This window comes from Naegleria fowleri (assembly GCF_008403515.1).
Source record: "Naegleria fowleri strain ATCC 30894 chromosome Unknown tig51, whole genome shotgun sequence".
Taxonomy (NCBI): Eukaryota; Heterolobosea; class Eutetramitea; order Acrasida; family Naegleriidae; genus Naegleria; species Naegleria fowleri.
The window spans coordinates 247,642-261,430 of record NW_025407983.1 but is presented as its reverse complement, the minus strand read 5'-3'; the positions used below and the strand labels follow the sequence as shown (position 1 = coordinate 261,430).

The following is a 13,789-nucleotide window of genomic DNA, read 5'->3' as shown; positions in this document are numbered from 1 at the left end:
AAAACATCCAAGATCATTCAGCCTGATTCAACCCATGTCTTCACAGGTACCTCAAACTCAACAAGGTGCCTCCTCGAGTGGAAGTACCAGTAGCAGTGGTGGTGGCGGTTGTTCAATGATTGGACAACCTTCTCCCCTCACATCGTCCTTCTCAGCATCATCATCCTTGCCTGTCCATGAACGGTCATCGACCTCTCCAACGACGAACGCAATGATCTCCGCCTCCTCAACTCCATCTTGGTTGCCTTCCATGGGTACTAATACTAATGGCGGTGGCGACAAGGTTGCATTGAATGCACCAACCACTGGCGATCTGAACAGAACATCGAATGCTCCATTATACTCCTCATCGTCGACCTCCTCCTCACTCTCAAACATTGGACCATCCGCACCATCGAATGATCCAATCAAAACGAACAACTCGAACATGAGCCCCTCGCCTAACACGAATAGTTTAACAACAGTATCCTCAACATCGCCTCCATCAGTCACTGATTCTACCTTAAGACCTGCTCTTACATTTGTGAATGGATCGAACGACTATCAAGCTGAATTCACATGTCATCCTGATTTCAGATTGAATACCAAGACAAAGAATCCACCAAATACCAAGTTCAATGTTTCGATTAAGGATGTTCTTTTTGTCACCGGTGTAGATTTGGGAGATTGTGAAATGTTTCTAAGATTGGACAATGGAACCACTCATGGTCAACCAGTGTGTAGTTGCTTCTTCAAACCTCTCACTCCTTATATCGATTCATCCACCAATAATAGGGAAAAGAAAAAGAGATTGTATCAAGCTAAGATTGACATTCCTCCCTCTCTCAACACAAAGAAGGGAAATAGTTCTTCTCGAGTTGGTTTCATTGAAATTTATGACTCGAACAACAAATTGGTTGCAGTGAGCGACAAGTTTTGGATTCGATCTCGATCGAGGGACCAAATGCTTAAAGATGAGACCACGAAAAAGAGAGCACGTTCCAATCAACAAGCATTCAGAAAGAGCACTACTGCCATTCATAACCAGAGCCCTAGCAATACCACTCCAACCTTTACATCGTCCAGCAATACCTCTTCCACAGAACCATCCCTTAAAAAGATGAAACAAACACCAACCATATCTCGAAACTCTTTAATGTCACCTCACCTCTCATCGCCACAACCTCCTCAGAATGTCGTCTCTCCAAACAGTGCCTCTCATTCGAGAACATCGAATTTTGCCTTTGGAAGTCCTCAACGATTTTCAACTTCTCTTCACAGTCAAAACGTTGCTTCGAGTTTTGACAACACCATGGGAAGTCCATGTGGTCGAACACAGGCCTCTTCCTCACTTGAGAGTCCACAGCTAGTTCTTCCAAGTAGTAGTAACCTGAAACCAGAATCTAGTCATACACTTCCTCCGCTAAGAGACATCTTTTCTCCACAAATGGTGGCCAATGCTTCTTCATCGAATATGGTCGAGTATTCCAACATATCAGCAACAACAATGAAACAAGGAGGAGGAGAAGACCAACCACGTGCTGCTCAGCAACCCATTCGCAGTGTGCATCACATGCAACAATCACCAAGCGGATTTGCTGCAAAGCCACAACAATATTCACAAAACGCAACCTTACTGTATTCCAACAACAACCAAATGCAGGATTCAAGCTCAGAGAATCTTTTGAGGACTTTGGAGGATTCTCTCCACCAGCAACAAGATCAGATCCAAGAATTGATGCGTTTAATTTCCAACAACGCACAAGCAATCAATAGAATGCAAGAGAAACTGCATGAAATTATGTTGAGCTTGTCATCCGTGCCCAATAACAATCCGTAGGATATCAAGCAAGTCCGTGAACAATTCTCCAAGGACGGGCTCCGGAGTTAAACTCCGTAAGGAAAAAATTGAAAAAGTTTTTAGTGTTCACGGCGGAAATAGCATTTCTGTGAAATTCCAAACAAAAAAACACAGACACACTCAAAGTTCTCACACTCTCTCGCAGTTCTCTCGCTCACTCAACTAGTTGTTGTCCCACCTCTGTACATACTCTAGCCATTAAAGAACTTTTTTATCAAATGCTGAGGCTCTCTTTGAAACGCTTCCAAATGTCATCCATCATTCTAATGGTGGTGGTGATAATGATGGCAGTAGCAGCAGCTCTTTCCACACTCATCACCAATGTACATGCAGACATGTCCTCTCCCATCATTTCACCCAACGAATATCCTAGCTCAGTTCGCACTCCCCAATTCAAACTCTATTGGAAATTCCACACTCAAACACCCAATCTCTTACAATCGACAGACATGATTGAATTTGCCATTCAAGCTCACACTCGAGGATGGCTCGCTTTAGGTCTCGACTTTCAAGATGGTATTGGTATGAAACAAGCTGATTGCTTTATTGGATTCTTTGATGAAGAAACTTCTCAACCCATGATTTATGATTTTTGGCTTCCAGGAAAATCCATTCCCAAGAATGATACCTTATTTGGAGGAGTGGATAATATTCTACAACGCACAGGAAGTCTCTCTTCACAAGGAGTAACGACCTTAAAATTCACACGACACATCGATACAGGAGATGTTCATTCGGATCATGTCGTGAAAAACAAAACCATTGCCATTAGTTGGGCTTTCAATGTTCACACTCGAGACATTACACAGAAACATACCTATCATGGAGATTTTGAAGTGAATTTAGTGACACATGTGGGAGAGTTGAATTTGTATCCAGAACCTATTTTGCAATTTCATTTGATTGCTACTGGAGGTGTTGCGTTGGTGATGATTTGCTTTGGTTTGTCGTATTCAATTTTTTCCATGAAGGAGAAGAATTTTTTTATCGATTTTGTTTTCCATAAGAGGTTATTTAAATTAATTAGGAATCGATTTTTGGGGTCCTTGTTCAACTCGATTCTTGATTTAACTTTGGGAGAGGTGTTTTTGGTGATGTGTCATTTATGTTTGGTCGCCACATGGTTTTTGTTTGGATTTTTTAATTCCACTTCTTCACAGGTGGCAAAAGGTTTGGCCTATGCGTTGATTTTCAGTTTGTCAACCACTCTCTTGCCTATGACACGTTACTCGATCTTTATTCATGTGTTTGGAATTTCATTTGAGAGAGCTGTGAAATTCCATAAATGGGTAGCTCGAATGAGTTTTTTATTGGCCACAAGTCATGGCATCATGATGGTCATTGCAAGAGCCAATGACAACAACTTGTTGGATTTGGTGAGTGTGGAATCACCTGATTTTGTATTATTTGGACCTATTGCTTGGTTTTCCTTGTTATTCTTGATGATTTTCTCGTTGCAAACAGTTCGAAGAAAATTATGGGAATTATTTAAGGCAGTGCATTACTTGTTTGTTCCAACTCTATTGGTCATGATTTCATTGCATGGAAAAGGATGGTCTCGAACACTACCAGTTTTGTCCATTTCATTGTTTTTGTTGTTGGTGGATCATACATTGAGATTGGTGTTGGGATATTTCGTTCCCACTCGAGTCTCTCGTTTGGACTACAATGAAGAAACACAAATCACGACGTGTGTATTTGAAAAACCACAATTTGCATTTTGGTCTTTGGATCGAGAAAGTTTGGGAATGGGCAAATTTGTGTATGTGTACTTGCCAAGAGTGAGTCCATTCCAATCACATCCATTCACTATTAGTAGTTACACCAAATTAGATTCGAGTGTGGAATTCACCTGTCATGTGAAAAATTTAGGTCATGGATGGACACAATCACTCGCCAAGGTGGCCCAAGAAAAGGATCACTCCTCAACAGAATTAATGGTTCGTGTCGAAGGACCGTATGGTAAACTTTCGGTCCATTTACCTTCCTACTCGACCGTGATATTGGTGGCAGGAGGAATTGGCATCACACCGATTCATGCCATTTATTCGGAATTGATGGCTCATAAGGGATCAAATCAAAACATTTATTTGGTGTGGACCATGCAAAATAATGCATTGTTGCAACTTTTTCCAGCTCTGTTGAATCAGAAAGAGAATGTGAAACAGAGTTTCTATTTCACACGACAGGAACAGTTTAATGCAGCTGCTGTTAATGGTCATTCAGATGCGAGAATGCACTTTGGAGAACGACCCAATTTTACCAAGATCTTGGAGAACAGTGTCATGTCAAGTGTGGATTCATTAAGTGACAAATATGCTGCTGTGGTTGTGTGTGGACCTCATGAAATGATTGTCGATGTGAATAATGGAGCAAGAAATGCCTCGAAATCGACTGGTGTGAAGTTTCACATCCACAAAGAAGTTTTCGAGCTTTAAAATTGCCATGAAATTGTATTCCACTTTAAATAAATTCTTGAAAATCTCATTAAAATTGCCAAGTTATCGAACACATGTGACGAAAGTGTCAATCAACGGATTTATCTTCTAAAATGGCTGTAATAATATCCAAGCAATAAAAATCAGCAATTCGATAAATATAATTCCATTTGTTTTTCTTGTTCATCCAAGGATCAATTCTGGATGGAGGTGTTAAATATAAAAGGTCTACCAGATTAATCAAATCATTTTCATTCAAGGTGACTGGGTTTAAAAGTTCAATGCAATTTCTTCCTCTTTCTTCAAAACCTGCTGAAAGCATTCTCTCAAAGAATTTGGATGTCATAACAGCAACAGCAGAATCAAGAGTGATACTTTTAACTCTGTCTTTCTCTTGGTCGTGTATGAAGAGTGTTAAATCTCCAGTTCTTTGAGAAGCATCTAAATCTTTCCGTAGTGAGCGAAGAAAAACTAATAATGTTGGCATTGGTTCAGCCAAATACAGTCGATTGCATTGAGTTGTTGAGAATTTAAGGTTTACATTCTTCACGTCTCCGCTGATATTTGAAGGTCCATTTGATGAACAACAAGTCCCCTGAGGAGGTACACAATGTCTAGTTTGTTTGAATTGCTCAAGTTTTGTCAAGATGATTTTTGGGAGCTCTGAACAATCATTGATTGGAACTTTCATCCCATTTCGCTTCAGAAATGAAAGACAGAGCATTTCAACTCGAGGTACATGTTGATACGATTTGAGAATACAGGTTACATTCTTTTCAGTAATGAGGCCTGTTTCTAATCTTCGTAAAAGATATGAATCGAGTGTAGGTCCTAAAGCAGGGAATTTGATGGTCTTTTCTAGCAACTCTAAAATGTCATTCACCTCACGAAAGTCAATATCTGATCCATGTAAATAATCAATGACATCCGAGAGTTGTGATGGGTCAAATGGAGTTTCAACAATTATGGGTTTATCGCAGCGGATGTTCCCAAACTCTTCTCCAAATAACCTCATGGCTATTACTTGGCTTAATTGAAAGCTTTGTCTTCGATCATGAGAGGTCACAGTGACGAATGGTATTGGAAAAGTAGGATTAGAAATTTTAGAAACATATTGTTTCAAGTAGTCGCAATTGGTAATTTTGTACTCTAGTTTTGTGACATTTGGAAGATGAGGTTTTTCAGCACAAGGGTTGTATCCACCAATGGAATACACTCTATTGTAATTGTCACAATAAACCAAGCAAGAGTCAAATGGTATCGATAGTGCCAATCCATCAGATACCTTATACCATGTGTTGCTGTAGATGTCGATGATTATCATTTCGTCAATGTAATGCCTTCGATCGAAATGATCGTTAATAAGACCGTTGCATATTACAAAATATCGATCCTCAACTATAGTGCTTGATTTGTTATAGGACATGATAAATTGACGATGATCATCATAGGTCAAGTATGTCGTCAGAGTGTTATCGTGACGATCTCTCTCAAAGTGTTTTCTTCGCAATAAAGAAGGAGCTTTGTATAAGGTCCATTCCTTTCTTTTAAATGAATACACATAGAGATTGTTGGATAGTGGGCCAAAAGGTTTCTCTCTTGTTTTGCCCCCATAGATTAAGAGTTCATCTCTTGATTCACAATACTCCGAACAATGATAGGCAACTTTTGTGAACATTGTAGATGTGTCATGCTCATCATTATATTCTTCGTCACTATCGGTCGTGTGACCACTGGTAGCAATTTTAGGCGTATTTCGATGTCCACCTCTTTTAGCCTTTTTCGAATAATCCTCAGAGAGATAGCGCCACGTATTAGTCTCCAAATTGATCTCAATAATTTCATTTGAATATTGGTCTGTGTTATATTCATATCCAGCAACAATGTACAAAAAATCGTCTCTCACAAATGCCGAGTGGCCCTCTCGCTTTGGAAGCTTCTCTTGTTTTGAATTGTTTCGTATTGGTGTCAACACGTTCCATTGTTGCTTATCAACATCAAATTCATATAAATTATTCGATGTGACCACAGAGTTTGTTCTTCCACCAAACACATAGATTTTTCTCCTCTTTTTACAAACACAAAGTGAATGGTAAAAACATGGATTTAAATACATGGGAACTGCTCTTTGTGGAGTCATGTTATTGTGTCCATTTGATGACGAACAAGATGGCTGTGAGGCATTTAAGGTTGAATGATCTAGACTTGGGTTGGGTGGATTAGCATTACTGCCAGTCATTGATGTCTGTGCTGAGGAATAAGATACATTTTCGTCAATAAATGGTGACGATATAAGTGTCGACAGTCGTTTCCATTTTTCATTTTCAACATCATATTCTAGAAAACAGTTAGAGTTCAACTCTTTTCTTGTACTGCCTCCAAACACATAAATTCGTGAATTTAAATATACAGCTTTGTGCAAATGAATACCCAGAGGTAGTGACTGAGGAGGTATGATAGTATGATTTCTGCAACAAGATGAAGATAATTTTTCACTCAAAGAAGATGGTCCTCCAGTTCGTGGATTTGCAGGTGTATATCTGTAGTCTGCCTTAATTTGTTGCTGTTGTGATGTGTTTGTCATGAGAGTGTGAATGACTTTGATTTCACACAAGTGATGGCGAGGATTGGAGCATTTCGAGTGCTGTCGATCGTCTCCTCTGATCATACTTTCACCACAACAGTTCACACCACTATGATGGTTTGCTAAGGTGCCTTCACATTCCAAGTCTAAATTAAAAGTTTTGTACTTGTTTTGCGTCAGCGATGATGAATTGTTTTCATGTTGTTCTTCTTCTGAAACTTCTATCCATTTCCCGATACATTCGGAGTGTTGCAGCAGCTTCCTTTCGACACTTGGCAAAATGCCCATTTTTTCATTTGTTGTGCTGTGTGTAGAGGATCATCCGCTAAGACTATGTATTGCAGCAAAAGATTTGGATTTGTATTATTTCCAGGATGGAGTTGATCTTGTCTGCTGTTTAAATGGCATCAGAACATTAAAATGTTAAATTACTATAAATCAAAATTTCCATTACAGGTAAATTTCAAAGCATCCCCAACAAGTAAAGGCTGAAATATATTTGAAAATTCATGGAGGATATTCTTAAGCAGCTTGTTTCCATATCATTAAATTATGGCGAAATAAAGTTCGTTAAATTTGTATATTGAAATCAAGACCACACACAATGAATGATGGAGAGAGGCTCTGCTTCATCGTGGACGATACAGAAAGAGCTCCGATCGGTTTTGGCGCATTTTTTGAAGGTATGAAATCATTCATGCAACATGTAGATCATTAGCAAGATTTATCAAAGACCTGTTCATTTGTTCATGATCTCACTCCAAATGAGAGTGAGAAATGAATGATGTCTTGTCTTTCAAAAATCTCACCAAAGCATTCATGATGGAAATTAGAAGATGGCCCCAAAAAGACTTCCTTCCAATTTAAACAAATTTTCATCAAAAAAAATTATTGGATATTTTCTGTGTGGTTATTATTATTGGACCAAAGGTTGCTGTTGGACGATAAAAAGGATTTCGGAAATTGTGTTTTTTAAATTTAATTTTCTTGTACAAGAAATATGGGAAACAGCCCAGTTCCATCATCTGTATCACCAATACCAACATCGGGGAGTGGATATAACAATGTTAATTATTCAAGTTCAAATACGTCGTCGATTGGAGGAAGAGTCTCTCCAATCATGACCACATCATCAACTTCATCACAGCAACAACCTCAAGCTCAACTCTATTGTGATTTCATTCCGGGTGATGAAGTCAAGGTGAAACGACTGCAATATAGCAATATGGCATTTCCGTTAGGCACATCACCAAACTTTCTCGTGAATTCAACAACAAATCCTTCCTATCCTCAAACGAGTTCCTCTTCTGTGCCAAACACTCAATACCATTTGAATTATCAACAACAAGCCTATTCCAACATTGGAGGCCCAAATACTGTTGGAAATTATAGCTACGGAAATAATGGTTATTACGACAATAATAACAACAATAGCTATGGCAACAACAACAACAGTATTGGAACAGCAACAACAACCACATATAATAATACTAATGTAAATAACGCAATTACAACAACAACCACAAATAATAATCAGAAGAAACCTCTTTCTCCCCTGCAAGAGGAGCACATGTATCCGTCATTTACCGAGAATGAACTGCACTCTCCCCCTCCAATTCTTCCATCCAATTCCTATAATCCACCCTTGCATTCACATTATTCATCGACACCATCTTACACTACTATCCATCATTACAACAACCCATCATCAACCACAACAACAACCAATAATTCTTCTCGGAATACATCCAATCCATCATCACATCCTCATGGTGCTGCAGCCAAAAATCCTTCGTTAAAGATTGCAACCGCAAGCAAGACCAAAATGGTGGATGATTTTGTGTTGATTGATCCTGCGAGTCCTCTTGTAACACCTCCAACGACCGTTTCTGTAATTCCAACAAGTAGTAATAGTCCTTACTGTGTACAGCAACCTCAACCACAGCAACAACCACAGCTGTCCAACAGCAATAGCTCCTCATATCTCAACAATCAACCTCAATATAATTCCCTTTATAATTCCAATAATAATTCGTTATTGAACCCATCCTCAATAAGGTATGACATAACGGTTAATCCTGTACAGGCATCAAATTTGAGAGGTACACATTGGAATTCTTCGTATCATCAGCATCAACAACCATTGTCATCACACAATACAAATAATGGTAGTAGTAGTGCTGGAGTATTGCTTACAAATACCTCAACAACAGGTCAAGTAAAAGGTAGTTATTTGGGTCAACCAGGAAGAACGCCTGTCACAGGTCAAGAACATCCTCAATTTGTGATGCCTCCCCCACCATTCCCCATCAACGACCTAAATAGTTATCAAAAACACTCATTTCCAACCACACAATATTCATATAGTCAAATGGCTTTCTTTTATCCATATTTATATGACGACAATTTCTATAATTCAGTTCATATTGTAAAATCAGTGAAAGTGAGACTTGTACCTGCAAATGATCAGCAACAATTATTACAGCCTCCCTCAACAAATTATTATGGTGTTGGACAACAATCCAGTAACATGTACACGTCACAAAATTCAACAAAATTAACGGTACCACCAAACCCTAATGTAGTTCCATCAACTCCTCAATTGATATCTGTTGTAGAAATTACACTCGAGGATGACCCATATCAGTTAATTTTCTCGGCGAACGATTTGGAACAAATACCAAACGAAAAGCATCACCAGAGAAGAATTGAATATAGAATTATTGAGAGATATGTATCGTTGTGTAGACAAACACAATCCTATGTTCCAACATCATCCTCTACAACTCCATTCCCCGTTATTGATCCAGTGCCATATATATTAGATCTCTACACGGAGCATATTAAAAAAGGAATTGCATTGGTACGACTGGACTTGGTTTCTCTCGGCCTTGGTGATGAAGATGTTAAATGTATTGCATGGACATTATTGCCACCATGGTCAGTTGGGTCATCAGTGCGAAGATTGAATCTAAGCGGAAATAAGATCACTTCAAAAGGAGCTCAATACATTTCGAACGCATTTATGAACTCGGCACCTCAATTACAATCAAAGAAAATGTCGAATAGTGCCTTCGCTGTCAAAGAACTGGATTTAAGTTTCAACAAGGACATTGGATTTATCGGTGCTCAATTTTTAGCTGGCATGTTAATACGTAACACATCACTTACATATATTAATCTTGCACAGACAGGTATCACACCTCAAGGATGTGATTTGATTCTTAATGCCCTCATTCAAAACAACGAAAGTTCCATTATCAAATTGGATCTCAGACATGACATGGTGGGAGAAGAGCAAATTAAGAAAATGTGCAAGCTTGCAGAAATTCGCAAGTCCGTATGCTTTTTGGAATTTTATCCTTATAAAGAAATTACAAACGGAAATGCCAACGAAGGAACAAATGAAGAAGGTTGGCTGTCGTACGACGGATGGGTCAAGCATGCAATGCTAAGAGAGTTACTTGAAAAGAATATCGAATATATGAAAGATCATCCTAGCAAATTACAAAAGAAGGCTGCTATGAGCATTAATAAGACGCCGTCTGCATCACCAGCCTCTGTCGATAGTAATTTGGACACCCTTAATTCAATGATAAACTCTATTTTCACAACAATATCAGGCACAAGTAGCAGTTCAACATCCAGCAAAGAAAAGGAACTTACCAACGATACGGAGTTATCATTTGATAATGATATTTTCAGTTTGAGCATGAGCTCATCTTTGAAAACTGAGAATGTGGTCAATTATCTCAAGTTAAGCGGAGAGGATGATATTGATTCAACACCCCCAACATCATACTTTGACGATTCCTCAATTATAACTTGCGCCATTTGTTATGAAGACAAAAAGCCAACAGATGGAACTGTATTTTTCATGGAGGAGTGTGAACATAAGTTTTGTAGCGCATGTATTTTTGAGTATGTCAAAGACAAAATCGAGAAGGGCGAAGTGGACAGTATTCAATGTCCAGAATGCAATAGAAGTTTATCGGTTATGGAAGTCAAACAAATTTTGAATCAAGGAAAGTTGAACAAAATTTCACAAGATGGTACCTCTCATATTGAAGACGATGATTTGTTTGCCAAGTATGAAGAGTTTTCTCTCAAGAGAGCACTTGGAGGAATGAAGGATTTGTTGTGGTGCCCTAATCCTAAATGTGGAAATGCAATTATCGTTGAATTTAATCAACCAACGCCCTTGCTCGGAATTTCATCACCCATGTCTCCGAAGATTTTAGCTCACAAGCACTTACCTTTGCAAGAGATTCCAACTGGAGGTGAGCCATCATCTGTGTCAACAACTGCCAGCACTCAACCACAGTCTTCTCAAACGACAGGAGGTGAGCAGTCATTATTAAGCCCAATTCCAAGCTTTAGAAAAAGAATGCCATCTGTTAAAGTGCATTGTTCTCATTGTGGTTGGGACTTTTGCTCCAAATGTGTACAAAAGTTTCATCCAGGTCTGACTTGTGAGGAAAATGACGCAAGAAACAAATCTAAACAAGACGAACAATTTAAAGAATGGATGAAAGATCAAGGAGCTAAAGTATGTCCAACCTGCGGTGCTGTCATCCAAAAAACACGAGGTTGCAATTCAATGCAATGCAGCCAATGCAATACCAAGTTTTGTTACTATTGCGGAAAAGCTTTTGAGAGTTCTGAACGAGAGCATTACAAAAATTGTTACAAATGGAGTCTATTTGGATTCAATTTATAAATTAAGGTGTTTTGAAATGGTCTCCAAAAGAGACAACAAATCTGGCGTTCCCAACTCCCAGAAATAGTGTTACATTAGCATTTGGAAAGCACTTAACATTATGAAAATTTTCTATTTAAACCACCACTTCGCCAAAAATATTGGTTGGCCATCGATTGTTGGGTTTCTCAGAGTTTTATCAAATGTTTTTGTTACATTAGCATTTTGGCTTCAGCCCAGCAAAAACACTAGAACGCAGATCGAATGAACCAAATAAAGGAATGTTACACTGGCGGAGTGGTAGTTGGGAACGCCAGCAACAAATACCTTATGCAAGTTAAAATTTGACCAGTAATAATTTTAATTAACCTGTTAGAGTTGTTATAATTATTTTGGAATTAGTCTTTTTTTGGTATTAAGTTATCTTTTTCAAAAGTGTTGTTCATTTTACTACATGCATGCAACAGAACTAAACATTACAAGTGCAAAATGACTCGAAAGTTTATTACAAAACAACATCCATCTCGACCACCAAGAAAACCATACAATGTTACTCCTGACAACATTAGAGAGATCATCATTAAAGCTTTTTTGGACGACGAAAATTGGGCACGTGTGGCTGTCGAATGTGGTGTGAAAGTTTCGACAGCTCGATCCATCATCAAAAAGTACAAACGAACTGGAAAAGTTGCAAAAGACAAGAGAGCCGTAGAGAACCAATCCTCAAGGGACCTAAAGTTGAATATATTCTTCAAGTGTTTGTGCAGAAAATCCAGAAACCGCTCTTCAAGAAAAATTGAAAGCCAAATTTCCCGAGAGTAAACCTCCAGCATTGGGCACTATTAACGATTTTCTTCAAGAACATTGACATGACAACATCATTTTGTTCTTACGCCTCTTCCAAGAGTGACGAGAGAAAGCAGTTTGTTGAATGGTTGGAAAATGTTAATTGAAGAAAACCAAACCATTATATGTTCAAACACATCACATGGACAACCCAAGCAATTCACCACCACAATTACATCCTTCGAATGATTGAAATAAAGAATAACATATCATAGATCTGAAGAACTGGCAATTTCAAAAAGTGCGAATTCACATGTGAAATTGAAGTACACCTCTTGGTGAACTTGGAAATTAGTTTGAAATTACAAGACATTCATCTCTGAATCTCCAAAAAAAACAGCATGACAGGATTCTCTAAAAAACAAAAGAAGCGAAAAGAAAAACCACTTGCTTCTGCAGAATCCATCGTAGACAAGAACAACATTCTAGATTTAAATTCTGTGAAACGTTATGTTCCAAAAGTGTCACTTCCTACTTGTCTCTCCGAAAGTAAAATGAAAACTCCAAAATCTGTGTTGTGTATTGTTCCTCCTGAAGAAGTGTGGGAACCTATTCAAGCCATTCGAAATAGGTATGCAAATGGTAGGTATTAGATTTCGAATGTTCATTCCGAATCATTATTGACATTATGATAAAAAATTCATTGATGACTTTGATTATTGACATGATTGTAATTCAACAGTTGCACGATGGCCACAACCTCACATTTGCATCCTCTATCCATTTATTCCAAAAGAATTCTATGAAGAAGGACTTGGTCTTTTGACTCCCATTCTCTCACAAATCAAACCTTTCCAAATCACCCTGTCAACCTTCAATTATTTTGACACCATTCAACATTTAACAGACGACGGTTTGGGAACCATTCATTTGGAACCTGATCAACAGTCGATTGAAATATTGAGAGAATTACAAAAATCTGTCATGAAACCATTTCCCTATTGCAATGCATTAGTGAAAAGAAGATCATTTAATCCTCATTTAAGTGTTGGAGTGTTTGAAAGTGGAAAATTGAAAGATTTTATGAAAGAATTTCAAGAGGGGTGGAAGAGTGTGAGTTTTATGGTGAAAGAAATTTGTATGAATCGAGAAAAAGATAATGTTTCACCCTTTGAGATTATTCATCGTATTCCATTGTCTTTACAATCATCAAATTAAAAATTGAGAGTTGTGTTTTTAAAAGGCATGAATTTGATGATTATTCAATGAATTTAAAAATGTCTTTCAAAATGACCAATGTGACACATGTGGTTCAATAAGCAAGCGAATGACCATTGACAATCGTGAGACTATTTAAAATTATTTGGAAAGGACAGTCGTCTCTTCCGGAGTATATATGAGTTCGATGAATCTTCAATAAAATCTGAGATTATGTTGTTGAG

General features: G+C 38.1%; 5 protein-coding genes across 5 annotated transcripts; 4 read left to right on the top strand and 1 right to left on the bottom strand.

The window, feature by feature from the left end:
* Nucleotides 1-34: 34 nt before the first annotated feature.
* FDP41_006189 (uncharacterized protein) lies at nt 35-1,819 on the top strand (the record flags this gene model as incomplete). The annotated part of the gene is made up of 1 exon (XM_044709796.1): nt 35-1,819. One exon carries the CDS (start codon nt 35-37, stop codon nt 1,817-1,819), a length of 1,785 nt encoding a protein of 594 aa, XP_044559428.1.
* Nucleotides 1,820-2,058: 239 nt separating this feature from the next.
* Nucleotides 2,059-4,278, top strand: FDP41_006188 (uncharacterized protein; the record flags this gene model as incomplete). Its single annotated transcript, XM_044709795.1, has 1 exon — nt 2,059-4,278. The coding sequence occupies one exon, from the start codon at nt 2,059-2,061 to the stop codon at nt 4,276-4,278; it is 2,220 nt and encodes a 739-aa protein (XP_044559427.1).
* Nucleotides 4,279-4,366: 88 nt separating this feature from the next.
* FDP41_006187 (uncharacterized protein) lies at nt 4,367-7,150 on the bottom strand (the record flags this gene model as incomplete). Its single annotated transcript, XM_044709794.1, has 1 exon — nt 4,367-7,150. One exon carries the CDS (start codon nt 7,148-7,150, stop codon nt 4,367-4,369), a length of 2,784 nt encoding a protein of 927 aa, XP_044559426.1.
* Nucleotides 7,151-7,862: 712 nt separating this feature from the next.
* On the top strand, nt 7,863-11,582 carry FDP41_006186 (uncharacterized protein; the record flags this gene model as incomplete). Its single annotated transcript, XM_044709793.1, has 1 exon — nt 7,863-11,582. The coding sequence occupies one exon, from the start codon at nt 7,863-7,865 to the stop codon at nt 11,580-11,582; it is 3,720 nt and encodes a 1,239-aa protein (XP_044559425.1).
* Nucleotides 11,583-12,748: 1,166 nt separating this feature from the next.
* Nucleotides 12,749-13,565, top strand: FDP41_006185 (uncharacterized protein; the record flags this gene model as incomplete). The annotated part of the gene is made up of 2 exons (XM_044709792.1): nt 12,749-12,989; nt 13,090-13,565. The coding sequence occupies 2 exons, from the start codon at nt 12,749-12,751 to the stop codon at nt 13,563-13,565; spliced, it is 717 nt and encodes a 238-aa protein (XP_044559424.1).
* Nucleotides 13,566-13,789: the final 224 nt, after the last annotated feature.